General features: G+C 42.4%; 1 protein-coding gene across 2 annotated transcripts in view; it reads left to right on the top strand.

The window, feature by feature from the left end:
• The window catches only part of CNIH4 (cornichon family AMPA receptor auxiliary protein 4), a 30,483-nt gene extending 25,227 nt beyond the window's left edge, over positions 1 to 5,256 (top strand). The window contains exon 5 of one of the 2 annotated variants that reach the window (XM_053605368.1): positions 4,573 to 5,256. In XM_053605368.1, coding sequence (XP_053461343.1) covers positions 4,573 to 4,600 — 28 coding nt within the window. In that variant the 3' untranslated portion in view covers positions 4,601 to 5,256. Of the gene's footprint in view, positions 1 to 1,262; positions 4,553 to 4,572 lie in introns of those variants that run through there. The other variant, XM_053605367.1, reaches the window with a different exon arrangement.
• The last annotated feature ends 13,017 nt before the right edge of the window (positions 5,257 to 18,273 follow it).

Here is an 18,273-nt window from a genome sequence, read left to right as displayed (position 1 = left end):
TTTTTTCTTCTTTTTGTAGAGACAGAGTCTCACTTTATGGCCCTTGGTAGAGTGCCATGGCATCACACAGCTCACAGCAACCTCCAACTCCTGGGCTTAAGCGATTCTCTTGCCTCAGCCTCCCAAGTAGCTGGGACTACAGGCGCCTGCCACAACGCCCAGCTATTTAGAAAAAACTTGTTATTGAAGTAAAATTGTATCAGAAGATTCCAAATTAGAAACTGTATTAGAGATACCAGTTTTTACAGTTGTTTTTTTTGGCCAGGGCTGGGTTTGAACCCGCCACCACCGGCATATGGGGCCGGCGCCCTACTCCTTTGAGCCACAGGTGCCACCTGAGATACCAGTTTTTAAAAAAATTCCTATTTTATCTGAAATAGTTTAGTAGAAATCAGAGACATTTTAGCCTGTCTGATAAAGTAGGCTTACTAAATCCTTTCAGTGTGGTAAGTCCACCTATCATTGATTAGATTAAAATGAGAGATAATTTCCTTTTCACCATTCATCTTATTTGCTTTTCTGTATTTTATTTTTTCTGTATTTTTTTTTTTTTTTGAGACAGAGTCTCACTTTGTCACTCTCAGTAGAGTGCTGTGACATCATAGCTCACAGCAACCTCAAACTCTTGGGCTCAAGCGATTCTCTTACCTCAGCCTCTTGAGTAGCTTAGACGATAGGTGTTCGCCACAATGCCTGACTGTTTTCAGAGATAGGATCTCAGACTGGATCAGGCTGGTTTCGAATTCCTGAGCTCAGGCAGTCTACCTGCCTGGGCCTCCCAGAGTGCTACCATGCCTGGCCTACTTTTCTGTATTTTAAAAACTAGGACAGAAAAAGCATGCTAGTGTCAGTTTCTGGTTCTGTTATCCCACCTCAGTGCTTATGTCCTCTGTTGCCCAGGCTAGAGTGCCATAATGTCACCCTAGCTCATGGCAACAAAACTCTTGGGTTTAAGTGATCCTCCTGCCTCAGCCTCCCAAGTAGCTGGGACTACAGGTGTATGCCACAATGCTGGGCTATTTTTTTCTATTTTTAGTAGAGACAAAGTCTCACTCTTGCTTATGTTGGTCTCAAACTCCTGAGCTCAAGGGATCCTCTTGCCTTGGCCTACCAGAGTGCTAGGATTACAGGCCTGAGCCATTGTGCTGGCTAGTATGCTTAATTTTTAATCCAAGTATCAAAGGTGAAGAATAAGGAGCAATACAAATTTAACACTAAGAATATAATGGTACAGCTGTTCTCATTTTTATTACTTTTTTTAGGTCAAACTGTATGAAGGTATCTTTACCATCATCTATGTTCCCTTATATTTGTCTGTTTCTGAAGAGACAAAAAAATAGCTGGAACTGATTTAGCTAAAGGTACCCCTTTTTCATCCTCCCTACCCTTATAGGTTTTACACTGTTAGAAAGTGACTAGAGCAGCTGGTCCCTGGGTCTTGGTAACATGAGCTTTCTTGGGATAGTGCTGTAGGTACAGCCTGTGTAGTCACACCATTGGGAGTAATTATAGAATTGGGGAGCAGTATCTTGCTTAGTAAATGAAAGGTCTTAGGATTTAAAAATGTACAAGAGTTTGTGAACTTAGTTGTTGGACTTAAAGTAGTGGAAAGATGGACTTAAGGAATCAAGAAGCAATTTGGGGGCAGGGTTAAGGTATGGTTCTTTATAACTAAATAAAAGATAGGCAGCCTATGTAACTGGGTTGCCTGGGCAGCTGCATCCTTCACTAGCTGCCTCTTTTCCTTTTATCTCTTCTCTTCCTTTCCCCTTCCTTCTTAGGTTGTCATTTGCAGCCCATAATTTGGTAGTGTTGCTCATGGTTAGCAGGTCAGGATGAAATAATCTGAGATGTCCTGTGGCACTTTGTCCTTGGCTTTTGGTTGCTATCCTTAAAAGTGGTTTCATTACCAAATCATTAGCTTTGGTTGCAGGGATTGTATGCTGCTCCTTGTTTCTAGCACCAGCCACACCTTGCATGGTATCTTGCACATGAGGTTCAAGGGCTTATTAAATAGAATTAAAGTTGTGAAAAAACGCTCCTTATCTTTAGAGAATAATGGAATCTATACCTTTGTTTTTTAGTTAAGTACTAGCCTAATGGAATCTGGGTTCTTCCATTTAACTGTAACCTGGGGCAAGTTTCTTAATCTCTTTGCCTCAATTTTTTATCTAAAAATGGGATGCTAGGGTGATGCCTGTGGCTCAGTGAGTAGGGTACTGGCCCTATATTGAGGGTGGCAGGTTTGAACCCAGCCCCGTCCAAACTGCTACCAAAAAATAGCGGGGCATTGTGGCGGGTGCCCGTAGTCCCAGCTACTCGGGCGGCTGAGGCAAGAACATCACCTAAGCACAAGAGCTGGAGGTTGATGTGAGCTGTGACACTACGGCACTCTACTGAGGGCTACAAAGTGAGACTCTGTCTCTAAAAAAAAAATAAATAAATAAAATAATAATAAAATAAAAATGGGATGCTAACCCTTTCTAATCCAATTTTTCTGCCACTTCCACATTCCTTAGCTTTTATTAATTTTGGTCAGGAAATTCTTAGGACAGGCAAAAATAAAAATAAAAAAAAATTGCGGGCAGGAAAGAGGTTGGTGGATTACTTGTAATTATTCTATGTTTTTTTTTTTTTTTTTTTTTAAGAGAGTCTCATTTTATCACCCTTGGTAGAGTTCTGTGGCGTCACAGTTTACAGCAACCTCCAATCTCCAACTCCTGGCCTTAGGTGATTGTCTTGCCTCACCTCCTGAGTAGCTGGGACTACAGGCACCTGCTGCAATGCCCGGTTATTTTTTTGTTGCAGTTTGGCTGGGGCTGGGTTTGAACCTGCCATCATTGGTATATGGGGCCGGCACCCTACCCACTGAGCCACAGATCTGGCTCTATCTGATGATTTTATTATCTATTTTAGTTTACTAAGTTAATAGAAATGTTTTGTTCATTTTTGTGTATAATATTTTAGGATGTAAGTATAGGATTCCCTCTTGCATGTCTCGCTGTAAAAGACGACTTCTCTTCTTCCACCTTTCACATTTCTTCTGCTGCAAACCATACAATCCTGTGTTGATTTCTTTTTATTTTGCATTATAAAATCCATCTTCTGGCTGGGCGTGGTGGCTCACGCCTGTAATCCCAGCAATCTGGGAGGCCAAGGCAGGCAGATCGCCTGAGCTCATGAGTTGTGAGCTTGTGAGCAATGTGAGGAACTCAATGTAATGTAAACTCTCAAAAATCTTTCAAAAATATTAGTTATCAACATTCATTTGCATTGTACATTGAATAAATTTAGTATGGTTAAATTTGGACAACTAGGCTCGGTGCCTGTGGCTCAAGTGGCTAAGGTGCTAGCCACATGCACCTGAGCTGGCGAGTTCGAATCCAGCCTGGCCCCGCCAAACAACAATGACAGCTGCAACCAAAAAATAGCTGGGCATTGTGGCAGGTGCCTGTAGTCCCAGCTACTTGGGAGGCAGAGGCAGGAGAATCGCTTGAGCCCAGGAGTTAGAGGTTGCTGTGAGCTGTGATGCCACAGCACTCCACCCAGGGCAACAGCTTGAGGCTCTGTCTCAAAAAAAAAAAAAAAAATTTTTTTTTTGACGACTAATCATCTATACCTTTATTAACATATTTTTGTGTACTTTAGGTATTTGATGTCAGCAGAGCAAGGCAGATCCCAGTATTTAAAAGGAAAGAATTGTTTTGTTATTAACTATGGCAGTTTTAGTAGAATAGTAGTTATTGGGTGACTACCATGTGGCAGACATTGTGTAAGGTACCTGCAAATGACAAAAAAATCCCTGCAGTAAAAACTTGGAGCTTGGTAATTACAGTCTGGGCACAGTAGAACGTCAAGTGGTGATGCCTTGATACTGCTCTCATCTCAGAGGAGCTCACAACCCAGTGGTAAAGTCCAGTGTGTGAACCATAGCATGCAAGCAGGAAGATGACAAGCTGTGGAAGGATGTCATGCAGCTGCCCTGGTTTGGGAGTCCAGCTTCCCAAAGGAGGTGCTTTAGAGCCCAATCATGAAGGCTGAGTAGTAATTTATTGGGTTGTAGGATGGGGAGAAGAGATGCCAGGCATAGTGTCAGTATATACAAAGATTTGGCTAGATAATTCAGGGTTTTTTTCTGGACAATAAATTACTTTTTTTAAAACTGTAGCCCAACATTGGTTTTATTATAGGTTCCCTACCCCTAACCCCAGTTTATTCTTTTTTAAGCATTTTGTTCTGAGGCTCTAACCCAGTTTTATTTTTATTTATTTATTTATTTATTTTTTGCAGTTTTTGGCCAGGGCTGGGTTTGAACCCGCCACCTCTGGCATATGGGGCCAGTGCCCTACTCCATTGAGCCACAGGTGCCGCCCAGTTTATTCTTTTAGGAATAAAAAAAATTAAGATATTGAGAGGCTTTGATATAGATATTCTTTCCTTTAGTATAAATGATTATCTTTTACTCAAATGAGTATTCCTTGATGAATCTTAGGGATGCAAGTCTGGATAGACCAGGCTCTGTAGGAACATTCCTAAAGAAACATTGATAACATTAATTTCTTCTTTCCACAGTATGATTTTAGCTTTGATAAATGACTGAAGCTGGAGAAGCCGTGGTTGAAGTCAACCTACAGCACAGTCGAGGAGCCAGAGACTACTTAAATCATCCTTAGAACCGTGACCATAGCAGTATATATTTTCCTCTTTGAACAAAAAACTATTTTTGCTGTATTTTTACCATATAAAGTATTTAAAAAATATGAATTGAGTTTCTGTAGATTTCTGGTTCTCAACTTTAGTCTGAACTCCAACCCTGGAAGGTGTTTGTCATTATCTGTATGTTGAATATGGTTATTACATGTAGGAACAGGACTGCCATCCCAGCCTTGCATGCCACAGAAATAAAGGACACACCGTAAAGGGAAAATTTAAGAGATGAGCAAAGCTGCTCTTCAAGTCTACTGAAAAGTCAGAGTGTGAAACAACACTCTAAATCTGGACAAAAGAAGGAAGAACGTTAATTGCCTGTATTGTGGCAACTTCTTTTAATATGGTTTAAAGATTTATGAGACTGTCAGCTAAAAGTCTTTTCATAAAAACGTCAACAGAAATGACATTTCCAGATCTATATGTGTATACACACACCACACATAACTGCAGAATTTGTGAAACTCTATAAGCCATTTGCCCAGGTATGTAATTCCTGCTTATAAAAAGGAAAAATAAAAAACCAAGATTTTATGAAGAGTTTTATTTAAAACCTACTGTCTTCACAATCACCCCAAACCCATAAAATCCCACTGGCTCTCTCAGTCTTGCTTTTGTAATTATTCTAGTTGTATTTGATCTCTCTGATATATATTTTAATGAGTTTGGAGAGGTGATTTGGTAGAAGATGCTGATCAGATTAGAAGCAGGAATAGTCATTTATTGTCAATTATATGGAGCCAAATAGAGCTCTGGTTTGGTGCCAGATTAATCCTTCTATCCTTGTGTACTGACCACTGTGTGAATTGGGAGATCCAATACAGGCCATTTCATGGACATAGCAATTTTTTTTTTTTTTGAGACAGAGTTTTAAGCTGTTGCTCTGGGTAGAGTGCTGTGGCGTCATAGCTCACAGCAACCTCCAACTCAGGCTCAAATGATCCTCTTGCCTCAGTTTTTCTATTTTTAATAGAGATGGGGTTTCACTTTTGCTCAGGCTGGTCTTGAACTCATGCGTGCAAACAGTCCACCCTCCTCGGCCTCCCAGAGTGCTAGGATTATAGGCATGAGCCATGGCACCTGGCCCCTGCAATTAGCAATGTTAACCAAAAGGTTCTTGGAGCTATACTTTTAAACGGTTAAAGTTGATGAGAGCAGTTCATGTCTTTGGTTCTGTTTGGGAACTCTGACAGGGTAAAGTGAACCTGGCAGTTTATTCTTAGTCCTAGTTAGTGCTTTAATGTTGCTATCTTAAGCACTGGCATCTAGGCAAAACATGACCGTGTTTTATGGCAGAGTCCAAAGGGATTATTCCTGATGGTCAGACAGAATTGGGTGGCTACACAAGGTGTGTGGTCCCTAAAAGATTAAATGTTGTCCTTTCAGCCTTGAACTAAGTCTAGGGTTGTTAGAAGCAAGACATCCATTAAGCTAAACTCCCTCTACAGATGGACCACATTTCAAGGATGTAAATAATGTCCTGGCACTATACACAGGACAGTGAAATGGTAGGCAAAGTAAACGTGATTCTGTTGGTCTCTTTGGGATCACAGAAATTTCTCCTTGTGGTAATTTGTATTTCAGCCAGGCAAGGGGCCAGGAGGCTGTAACATAGAAATTACTTTGCTTGCATCTCTTTTTCTTACCTTTTTCCTGAGGTACCTTCTGTTTAAAACAGTCCCTTTACTTCGCCTTTACCCTTAATTTCCAGTGCCTTTTTATTTTGAGACAGAATCTCACTCTGTAGCCCTGGGTAGAGTGCAGTGGTGCATTGTAGTTCATAGCAATTTCAGGCTTTTGGGCTGAAGTGATCCTTCGGCCTCAGCCTCCTGAGTAGCTGGGACTAAAGGTGCTGCACTATGCCTGGCTAATTTTTTTTCTATTTTTGCTACAGGTGGGGTCTCACTCTTGCTCAGGCTGGTCTCAAACTTCTGGCCTCAAGTGATCCTCCTGCGTTGGCATCCCAGAGTGCTAGGATTATAGATAGGCACAAGCCACTGCATCCAGCCTTATGCCTCTTAATGTTCTGCTTCTTTTGCAATGAAGCTGTTGAAGAACGTATATCCTTAGAACTGAGAGACATAAGCGCTTTTTATTTTAAAGATATAAAAGTACCTCATTATTTTGTATTTTAGAAGGAGAGGGAATGAGAGAAGAGATAGTATGGAGGAAGAGAGAGAAGAAGCTAGAGAACAGCATGGCATCTTATAGAGAAGCTTCTTAAGAAACTTAAAGGTGCCAGAACAGTGGCTCATGCCTGTAATCCCAGCACTTGGGAGGCCACAGCGGGTAGATTGCTTGAGCTCACAGGTTTGAGACCAACCTGAGCCAGAGTGAGACTCCACCTCTAAAAAAAATTGCCAGGTGTTGTGGTGGGCACCTGTAGTCCCAGCCACTTGGGAGGCTTCTTTTTTTTTTTTTAACTTGGGAGGCTGAGGCAAGAGAATCACTTAAGCCCAGGAGTTTGAGGTTGCTGTGAGCTGTGACGTTATAGCACTCTACCAAGGGAGACAAAGTGAGACTTTGTCTCAAAAAAAAAAAAAAAGAAAGAAAGAAACTTAAAGGTGTAGAGGTCTTTTGACCAAAATGTTTTATTTTCTCATTCAAGTTTTTTTTTGGGGGGGTGTGGGGCAGAGGGTCTTGTTTGTCACCCCAGCTAGAGTGCAGTGGTGTCATAACATCATAGTTGACTGCATGCAACCTCAAACTCTTGGGCTCAAACCTCCTGCCTTGGCTTCCCATAGTGCTAGGATTACAGGTGTGAGCCACTGAGCTGGCCTCAAATATTCTTCTTGTTTTTTTAGAAACTGAGTCTCACTTTATCGCCCTTGGTAGAGTGCTGTCATGTCACAGCTCACAGCAACCTCCAACTTCTGGGCTTAAGCGATTCTCTTGCCTCAGCCTCCCGAGTAGCTGGGACTACAGGTGCCCACCACAACACCCAGCTATTGTTTTGTTGCAGTTCGGTGGGGGCTGGGTTCGAACTGCCACCCTCCGTGTATGGCGCCGGTACCCTATCCACTGAGCCACAGGTGCCGCCCCAAAACAGATATTTATTTGAGACAGAGTCTATATATATATATACATATATATTTTTTTTTTTTTTTTTTTTTTTTTTTGAGACAGAGTCTCACTGTGTCACCCTTGGTAGAGTGCTGTAACACCACAGCTCACAGCAACCTCAAACTCTTGGGCTTAAGTGATTCTCTTGCCTCAGCCTCCCAAGGAGCTGGGACTACAGGTGCCCAACCACAACGCCCAGCTAATTTTTGTTGCAGCTGTCATTGTTATTTGGCAGGCCTGGGCTGAGTTCGAACCCGCCACCCTTGGTGTATGTGGCTGGTGCCATAACCACTGTGCTACGGGCGCCAAGCGTACTCAAACATATGTTTTTTTTGAGACAGAGCCTCAAGCTGTCACACTGGGTAGAGTGCTGTGGCATCACAGGTCACAGCAACCTCCAACTCCTGGGCTCAAGCAATTCTCCTGCCTCTGCCTCCCAAGTAGCTGGGACTACAGGCACTCACCACAATGCCTGGCTATTTTTTTTTTTTTTTTGTGCAGCCATCATTGCTGTTTGGTGGGCCCGGGCTGGATTCGAACCCACCAGCTCAGTTGTATGTGACTGGCACCTTAGCCGCTTGAGCCACAGGTGCAAGCCTCAAATATTCTTTTTTTTTTTTTGCAGTTTATGGCCGGGGCTGGGTTTGAACCCGCCACCTCTGGCATATGGGGCCGGTGCCCTACTCTTTGAGCCACAGGTGCTGCCCCTCAAATATTTTTTTTTTTTTTTTTGTAGAGACAGAGTCTCACTTTACTGCCCTCGGTAGAGTGCCGTGGCGTCACATGGCTCACAGCAACCTCCAGCTCTTGGGCTTTTGTGATTCTCTTGGCTCAGCCTCCAGAGCAGCTGGGACTACAGGCGCCCGCCACATCACCCGGCTATTTTTTTGTTGTTACAGTTTGGCCGGGGCTGGGTTTGAACCCACCACCCTTGGCATATGGTGCCAGCGCCCTACTCACTGAGCCACAGGCGCTGCCCCCCTCAAATATTCTTAACAGCCAAAATAGAAACCTATGGCCAAGTGGGGTGGCTCACGCTTGTAATCCTAGCACTCTGGGAAGCCGAGGTGGATGGATTGCCTGAGCTGAAGAGTTCGAGATCAGCCTGAGCCGGAGTGAGATCCTGCCATCTCCCAGCTACTTAGGAGGCTGAGGCAAGAGAATCGCTTGAGCCCAAGAGTTTGAGGTTGCTGTGAGCTATGATGTGACAGCACTCTACCGAGGGCGACAAAGTAAGACTCTTGTTTCAAAAAAAAGAAAAACACACACACAAAAAAAAACCCCAAAACTAGAAACCTATGAAGTTGAGAGAGTCTTTGGGCTGTCAGTTTACACATTAAGCATAAGTTGCTGAGGTTGAGCAAATCAAGTGCCTTGGATAGGATAGGAATTCTTTACTTCTAAAACATTAACTGTGGTTAAAAACAAAAAGTCTTCCTTTTTTGTATGGGTTGTATCAAAGGAAAGAGGAGGGGGCATTGTAGTTTTTTGTTTTTTTTTTTTAGGGGCTCTTCTACAATAATAAAGGGGACAAAAGCACTGACTTTAAGAAAGCTGTGGTAAAGATGCTAATGGTAATTTCCCGTGCTTTTCACTGATTGGATAGTTGCAGAAAACCTTAGAGAACTTTTGGTCTAACTTCCTCATCCTGAAGATAGAGAACTGAGGCCTAGAAATTGCCCAAGGATTCATGAGCAGCTGGAATCATGATGTTTAGGCAAGTGTTCTTTTCTCCCTTACCACTGCTCTTCCCTGTCCCTCTATAAAGGCAGTACTCAGCGCTGGATCAGTGCAGACTATCATGGGGTTCTGTGTGCATTTTGTTTTATGTATAAGGGTGTCCCAAAAGTAGCCATACATAGGAAAAATGAGAAATTTTTGTAGCTAAATGTACATTTACAGAATATTCATTACAAAATTTTACAAAGAGGCTCGGCCCCTGTAGCTCAGTGGCTAGGGCGCCAGCCACATAACACCGGAGCTGGTGGGTTCGAATCTAGCCCGGGCCTGCCAAACAACAATGACAACTGCAACCAAAGAATGGCTGGGTGTTGTGGCGGGCGCCTATAGTCCCGGCTACTTGGGAGGCTGAGGCAAGAGAATCGTTTAAGCCCAAAAGTTTGAGGTTGCTGTGAGCTGTGATGTCACACCACTCTACCCAGGGCAACATGATGAGACTGTCTCAAAGAGGAAAAAGAAAAAAACAAACCAAAAAAAACCATAAAAAAATTTTACAAAGAGGTGGCCAACACATAGAGAATATTTTGTAATTATTTTGTAAAAAGGCAGGGGGGATGAGGGAGCAGGGAGAGGGGTGTGTGAGGGATAGGGGTTATTGATCTATGGCACACCTTTTTGGGGCAGGACACAATTATAAGAGGGACTTTACCTAACAAATGCAATCAATGCAACCTAATTCTTTGTACCCTCACTTAGCTATGATTTCCCACTTTCGTGTATGTACTGCTACTTTGGGGACACCCTGCACATAGAGATGGAGTCTTCCTATGTTGCCCAGGGTACATTCCAAACTCCTAGACTCAAAAGATCCTCTCCAGGCGTCCTCAAACTTTTTAAACAGGGGGCCAATTCACTGTCCCTCATACTGTTGGAGGGCCAGACTATAGTTTAAAAAAAAAAACTATGAATAAATTCCTATGCACACTGGACATATCTTATTTTGAATTAAAAAAACAAAACGGGAACAAATACAATCACACTGACTCATGTGGCCGTGGGCCGCAGTTTGAGGACCCCTGCATCTAGCCTAAGCCTCCCAAGTAGCTGGGATTTACAATCATGCACTACTGTGCTCAGCTGTGTGCATGTTTTTTGATTGAAGAACCTGAACGTGTGCATATTTTTATCTGTTATTTTCCTCCCGTCATTTCAGTGGTAGTAGGTGCCCTTGATAATCACTGGAACCTCAGCTGAGAGCTGAGGAAGCAAGATCTAAGATGCACCTCAGTTCATCAAAGCCTAGCAGGCCCCCTCAGCTGCCTTTTCAAGACTGCCACGCAGATGACAATGGAATTAACAGTCCAAATCTGCCTCCCCTAATCTGATCTTGCTTTAAAGTGGAGAGCTAAAAAAGCCTTCTAGGTACTTTATCTCCCGTGGCACTTACCACTTTCTGATATTATAGTTTTTTTTTTAAGACCTCTGATGAATTTGTGTTTATTTGTTCTCTAGGTTGCTGTTGTACAAAGATCATGTAACTTCAGCAGACATGTTTTTCTTGCATAGCTAATGATGGAACAGAAGGTTGCAAAAGGATGCATAATTTCATTTTAATGACAGAATAATATTCTGTTGAATGGTTATGCCATATTTAACCATTCCCTTTCATTTTAACATTTTTGTTTCTACCAAAAATATTAGTTATTTTTGTGTGATTTATTGCTCCTTTTAGATTGTATGCTCCTGGAAGGCAGAGTACACTCACATTCCTATTTGTATCTTTTCTTTTCCCCTGGCACCTAACACAGTGCCTTGCACACTGTAAATGACTGTTGAACAAACATGTAAATCTGATTGTGTTGTTCCACTGCTTTTCCAGTAAGAAGTCTAACTGAGGCAAGAGGATCACTTGAGCCCAAGATTTTGACATTCCTGGGAGCTATGACCCCCCTTCCCCACCCACTCTACCCAGGGTGACAATGTGAGACTGTCTTAAAAAAAAAAAAAAAAAAAAGAGGGCGGCGCCTGTGGCTCAGTCGGTAAGGCGCCGGCCCCATACCCGGCCCCGGCCTAACTGCAACCAAAAAATAGCCGGGCGTTGTGGCGGGCGCCTGTGATCACAGCTACTTGGGAGGCTGAGGCAAGAGAATCACTTAGGCCCAGGAGTTGGAGGTTGCTGTGAGCTGTGTGAGGCCACGGCACTCTACCGAGGGCCACAGAGTGAGACCCTGTCTCTACAAAAAAAAAAAAGAAAGAAAAAAATGAAATCAGCTTTGCTCATAGTAATATTTTATCAGAAGTAGTTGTGGTGGAAAGTACCAAATATGGGTGTAAGTAGTTGTCCCCCAAAACTAATTAAACCTGTTCTAATATATTGAAGCAGACAGCAGGATAGAAAAGGTACGTTTGAAATTCTTAGCTTATCATCTAGATCTCTGCCACTTGATTTTATGTACTTAAAATCAAATATACTATTTTGCTATGTAGTATAGCAAACTTTTGATTTCGCCTTCTGAGGGTTTGACAGTGAAGGCTTTTGGCTTTAAGCCATACTTTTCATGAATATTTTAAAAGTTAGTAACCATTTTTTTTCTTTACTTAAATACAGTTTACTGTCTTCAAAGCCTTAGGTTTATAATTCAGAACTACAGTAACAGAGTAATAATTAATCTGGACATGTTACAATGATTATTCATTGAGCTAACTTGGTACTCAGCTCAAGTTGCTTTTTAGATTAAGTTCCTAGATAAAGGCTGCTTTTCTTTTCTTTCTTTTTTTTTTTTTTTAGAGACAGAGTTTCATTTTGTCGCCCTCTCGCCCTCGGTAGAGTGCAGTCGCGTTGCAGCAACCTCCAGCTCTTAGGCTTAGGCGATTCTCTTGCCTCAGCCTCCCAAGTTAGTTAGGACTACAGGTGCCTGCCACAACGCCTGGCTATTTTTGTTGTTGTTGCAGTTTGGTGGGGCGTGGGTTCGAACCCACCACCCTCTGTAAATGGGGCTGGCGCCCTATTCACTGAGCCACAGGCACCGCCCTGCTTTTCTTTTCAATTGTTCCCCTCCGAAGCTGGGCAGGGAAGAGTAAATAGTAGGTGTGTTGTCAGAATCAGCAGGCTGAGAGTGAGCTTAGAATTGTTACTGTGGCTTCCTCTGCTGTATGTTTGGTTGCTACATCCACTATGGAGTAATCTTGGTTTCATCAGTATGCCATTAAACATAAGCATCTAGTCAAAATATCAGTTAATTCCCATTTTCTAGACTCCATTTCACAGAGTGGATGCAAACTGGGTGAGAGCTGAACATCTCATGTAAAAGTAAACACATTTGGCTGCCACTATTATGTATCAGAAAGAGACTCATGAGGCAAGGTAATCTATATAAATTTCCCCATACCGTTTTGAGCAAATCCCAGAAATATTACACCTATAATATTTTAGTGTATCTCTGTAAGGATAGAATTCTTAAAACACACACATTGACATGTCTTTAAATGCCATACATAAACTAGCAATTCCTTATAATTAAATATCCAGTAAGTGCTCAAATGTTTTTTCAGTTGGTTTGTTCACACTGAGATCCAAACAATGCATGTGGATTTTATTCGGTTAACATCTCTTACATTTCTTGCCCTATTAGGTTCCATTATCCCCTACCCCCTTTTCCTTGCAATTCAATTTGTTGAAGAAACTTGGTCATTCAACAAAGTGATCAAGTTTTATCTGTTGTGTTCTAATATTCTGGACTTTGCTGACTACATCCTCTGTAATGCTAACTTTTAAACTACTCTTTAAAAAATTGTAAATTTTACTGTATGTAATCTCACACATTACAATGCTGTTTGGTAAAATACTATTAGCTGCTTTTATAGATGAGATGACTAAGGGTGCATTTGGCTTTTACTTAGTATGTCTTCAAAATTCAAGTATGAGTAGTCCACTGCATGGTATGTAACATTGTTTATCCCTTCACTCACCATTGGATACAATGGCTAATACATATACAATTTTATTTATTTATTAAAAAAATTAATAGGAGTGGTGCCTGTGGCTCAGTGGGTAGGTTGCTGGCCCCATATAGCGAGGGTGGCAGGTTCAAAGCCGGCCCGGCAAAACTGCAACAGAAAAATAGCCAGGCTTTGTGGTGGGTCCTAGCTACTCAGGAGGCCGAGGCAAGAGAATCACCTAAGCCCAGGAGTTGAAGGTTGCTGTGAGCTGTGTGATGCCATGGCACTCTATTGAGGGCAATAAAGTGAGACTCTGTCTCTACAAAAAAAAATATATTTAATACTGAAATTGTACATCAATATCCTATGACTAAATCTTTTTCATCAGTCTCCTTTAAGTCTGAAGAAAATGATTAATTTATTAATTTCCACAGACAGCGCAGTCCCACTGATGTAACAATTAATATGAAGTCCTACACTCCCATGATAATTAAGAATAGCCATTATTAGGGCGGTGCCTGTGGCTCATTGAGTAGGGCGCTGGCCCCATATAGCGAGGGTGGCGGGTTCAAACCCAGCCCCAGCCAAACTGCAATAAAAAAACAGCTGGGCATTGTGGCGGGCGCCTGTAGTCCCAGCTACTCAGAGGGCTGAGGAAAGAGAATCACCTAAGACCAAGAGCTGGAGGTTGCTGTGACGCCAAGGCACTCTACTGAGGGCGACAAAGTAAGACTCTCGTCTCTTAAAATAAAAAATAAATAAATAAAAAAGAATAGCCATTATCAAACTGGCCTGCAACCTGATTTGAGTTCCTGGCTCAGGATACTCATAGTAAATTTCTAAACCCACACTAAAATATAAATTAAAATTGAGTATATCTTGTTAAAAAATTTTCAGGCTGGGTTCCTATGGCTCAAGCAGCTAAGGCACCAGCCACATATACCAGAGCAGCGAAACTCCACCTCTAAAAAAAATAGCCAGGTGTGGTGGTGGGCACCTGTAGTCCCAGCTGCTTGGGAGGCTGAGGCAAGAGAATCACTTGAGCCCAGGAGTTGGAGGTTGCTGTGAGCTGTGATGTCATAGCACCCTACGCAGGGCGACAGCTTGAGGCTCTGTCTCAAAAAAAAAAAAAAAAAAAATTTTTTTCCCCAGTAAAAATTAACATTAAAATTTCACCAAATTTCAACTTTATTTTTTCAATGCAATCAAACTTTCAAAATGCCCGATTAACTGTGAAATAATTGCAGATAACTTTATGTAGTTTTTTAAATTAAGTTTGCCCAGCATTTCAAAATTGTTATGGAATATTATTTTTAAAATATAAAAGTGTGCTATACATATTGCCCTTTTCTGCTAGGCTGGGGCCAGTATCTTCCATTGCAAGATACCAAAACCAGGCTTGGCGCCCGTAGCTTAGTGGTGAGGGTGCCGGCCATGTACACCTGGGCTGGCAGGTTTGAACCTGGGCAGGGCCTACCCAACAATGACAACTGCAACAACAACAACAAAATATCTAACTGGGTGTTGTGGTGGGTACCTACAGTCCCAGCTACTTGGGAGGCTGAGGCAAGAAAATTGTGTAAGCTCAAGAGTTTGATGTTGCTGTGAGCTGTGAAGCCACAGCACTCTACCAAGGGCAACATAGTGAGACTCTTTGTCTCAAAAAAAAAAAAAAAAAAAAAAAGTGACGGCGCCTGTGGCTGAGTAAGTAGGGCACCAGCCCCATATACCAAGGGTGGCAGGTTCAAACCTGGCCTCGGCCAAACTGCAACAAAAAATAGCTCCCAGCTACTCGGGAGGCTGGTGCAAGAGAATCGCCTAAAACCCAAGAGCTGGAGGTTGCTGTGAGCTCACTCTACTGAGGGCAAAAAAAAAAATATATATATATATTAAAACTACTGAATAAAAAAAATATATATTTTTTTCTTTTGTTTTGCAGTTTTTGGCCAGGGCTGGATTTGAACCCGCCACCTCTTGCATATGGGGCCGGTGCCCTATTCCTTTGAGCCACAGGTGCTGCCCTGAATAAAATATACTTTTAAATCAATAGGTACTTGATTCAATTTCCCTGAAATTATCAATATAGTTACCAAAATCTTGCAGGATTTAGTAAGATTTTGTAAACTGTCATATTTAATTCCGAAAAAAGAAATACAAAGGACTGAAATAACCAAACAAGTGAAAATATAAAACTCTACTGAGATTAAAATACCATTTTTCTTTTTTTTTTTTTGTAGAGACAGAGTCTCACTTTATGGCCCTCGGTAGAGTGCCGTGGCCTCACACAGCTCACAGCAACCTCCAACTCCTGGGCTTAAGCGATTCTCTTGCCTCAGCCTCCCGAGTAGCTGGGACTACAGGCGCCCGCCACAACGCCCGGCTATTTTTTGGTTGCAGATTGGCCGGGGCCGGGTTTGAACCCGCCACCCTCGGTATATGGGGCCGGCGCCTTACCGACTGAGCCATAGGCGCCGCCCAAAATACCATTTTTCAACCAACAGATTGGCAAAGATTAAAACTTTTGATGACATCGTTTATAATAAAGATTCAAGAGGCTTGGCGCCAATAGTACAGTGGTTACGGCGCCAGCCACATACATTAAGGCTTTCGGGTTTGAACCTGGCCGAGGCCAGCTAAACAATGACAACCACAACAAAAAATAGCTGGGCCGGGCGGCGCCTGTGGCTCAGTCGGTAAGGCGCCGGCCCCATATACCGAGGGTGGCGGGTTCAAACCCGGCCCCGGCCAAACTGCAACCAAAAATAGCCGGGCGTTGTGGCGGGCGCCTGTAGTCCCAGCTACTCGGGAGGCTGAGGCAAGAGAATCGCTTAAGCCCAGGAGTTGGAGGTTGCTGTGAGCTGTGTGAGGCCATGGCACTCTACTGAGGGCCATAAAGTGAGACTCTGTCTCTACAAAAAAAAAAAAAAAAAAAAAAATAGCTGGGCCTTGTGGTGGGTGCCTGTAGTTCCAGGTATTTGGGAGGCTGAGGCAAAATGACTTATGCCTAGAGTTGGAGGTTGCTATGAGCTGTGATGCAACAGCACTCCATCAAGGGCAACATAGTGAGACTCTTGTCTCAAAAAAAAAGAATCAAGGAAATAGGCACTCTCACGTATTATGCTTTTTTTTTTTTTTTTTTTTCAGTTTTTGGCTGGGGCTGGGTTTCAACCCACTACCTTCAGTATATGGGGCTGGTGCCCTACTCCTTTGAGCCACAGGCACTACCCAACTTTTTGTTTTCTTATAAGAGTTTTATAGTTTCAGATTTTACATTTTTCTGGAAAAAATTCAAGTGGAAGTCATTAAATGATATAACTGAATAATCAGTTTTCTTTTGCTTAAGTGGAAGAGAATTAGATTGTGTTTTTTTTTATTGTTGGGGATTCATTGGGGGTACAATAAGCCAGGTTACACTGATTGCAATTGTTAGGTAAAGTCCCTCTTGCAATCATGTCTTGCCCCCATAAAGTGTGACACACACCAAGGCCCCAAAATTAGATTGTGTTTTAAAAGACAACTATGTAGGTTCAGCGCTTGCAGCTCAGCAGCTAGGGTGCCTGACACATACACCGGGGCTGATGGGTTTGAACCCGGCCTGGGTCTGCCAAACAACAATGAAACTGCAACAAAAAAAGTAGCCAGGCATTGTGGCGGGCACCTGTAGTCCCAGCTACTCCGAAGGCTGAGTCAAGAGAATTACTTAAGCTCAGGAGTTTGAGTTTGCTGTGGGCTATGACGCCATGGCACTTTACTGAGGGCCACATAGTGGGACTCTGTCTCAAATAAATAAATTAATAAATAAAAATACAACTATGTACTCTGAGATGTGTTAAGACTGGGAAAATATCTATGCCTGGTGTGGGATTTGGGATGAAACTCTAAATGTAGCTAAATCTGCCATCAAAGCATAGCATCAAAGCATTTCTACTATGTTTTTACAGAAAACAAGAACAAAAACTTCTTCCTTCTCTTGCCTATTAATCAGAGGAAGTTGCAAACCCCGACTTCCCAACCAGCGAACAGTAGTGTGAAAGCACTACTTCGCACTGCCCTATTAGTGGAGTTGCTATCATCAGCTGACTCACCATCACTCAACTGCCAAATGCTAAGTTTTCACACTTGAACTTCCTTTTATTGTACAGAACACTTAGTAATACAAACCTTAAAAGTCCATTTCTATAATTCACCCGGAATTATAGGGGAAATTGGCTATTTTTTTTTTTTTTTAAATAAATACAAATGTACCTGGCTTGGCACCCGTAGCACAGTGGTTATGGCGCCAGCCACATGCACTGAGGCTGACAGGTTCGAACCTGGCCCGAGCCTGCCAAACAACAATGACAACAGCAGCAACAATAACAACAACAAAAAGCTGGGTATTGTGGCAGGCGCCTGTAGTCCCAGCTACTTGGGAGGCTGAGCAAGAGAATCGTTTAAGCCCAGGAGTTGGAGGTTGCTGTGAGCTGTGCACCACAGCACTCTACCGAGGGCCACATTGTGAGACTGTCTCAAACAAACAAATGTACCAGAATTTTGTATACATTCCATATTTTCTCCAGGTGTATCTTTAGAACCACATCCAAGGAAATCTTTAGAAAACTATGTAATTCTATTCATTATAAAATGAGTTTTAATTTCAAAGTAAAAATATACTTTCTCTACTAATCATATCCAATGCCTAACTACATAAATAAGTTCAGATGTAGCAATATTTCTTTCTTTTTTTTGGCCGGGGCTGAGTTTGAACCCACCACCTCCGGCATATGGGACCGGTGCCCTACTCCTTGAGCCACAGGCGCCGCCCAGATGTAGCAATATTTATGAACAAAATGGAGCATGCAATTCCTTTGAAATGTAATGCTCCTAAAATTTTTCTAGATTTAC

The sequence above is a fragment of the Nycticebus coucang genome, chromosome 10 (assembly GCF_027406575.1).
Source record: "Nycticebus coucang isolate mNycCou1 chromosome 10, mNycCou1.pri, whole genome shotgun sequence".
Lineage (NCBI taxonomy): Eukaryota > Metazoa > Chordata > Mammalia > Primates > Lorisidae > Nycticebus > Nycticebus coucang.
Note: the sequence above shows the minus strand (reverse complement) of the source record. Positions and strands in the feature narration are given on the sequence as shown.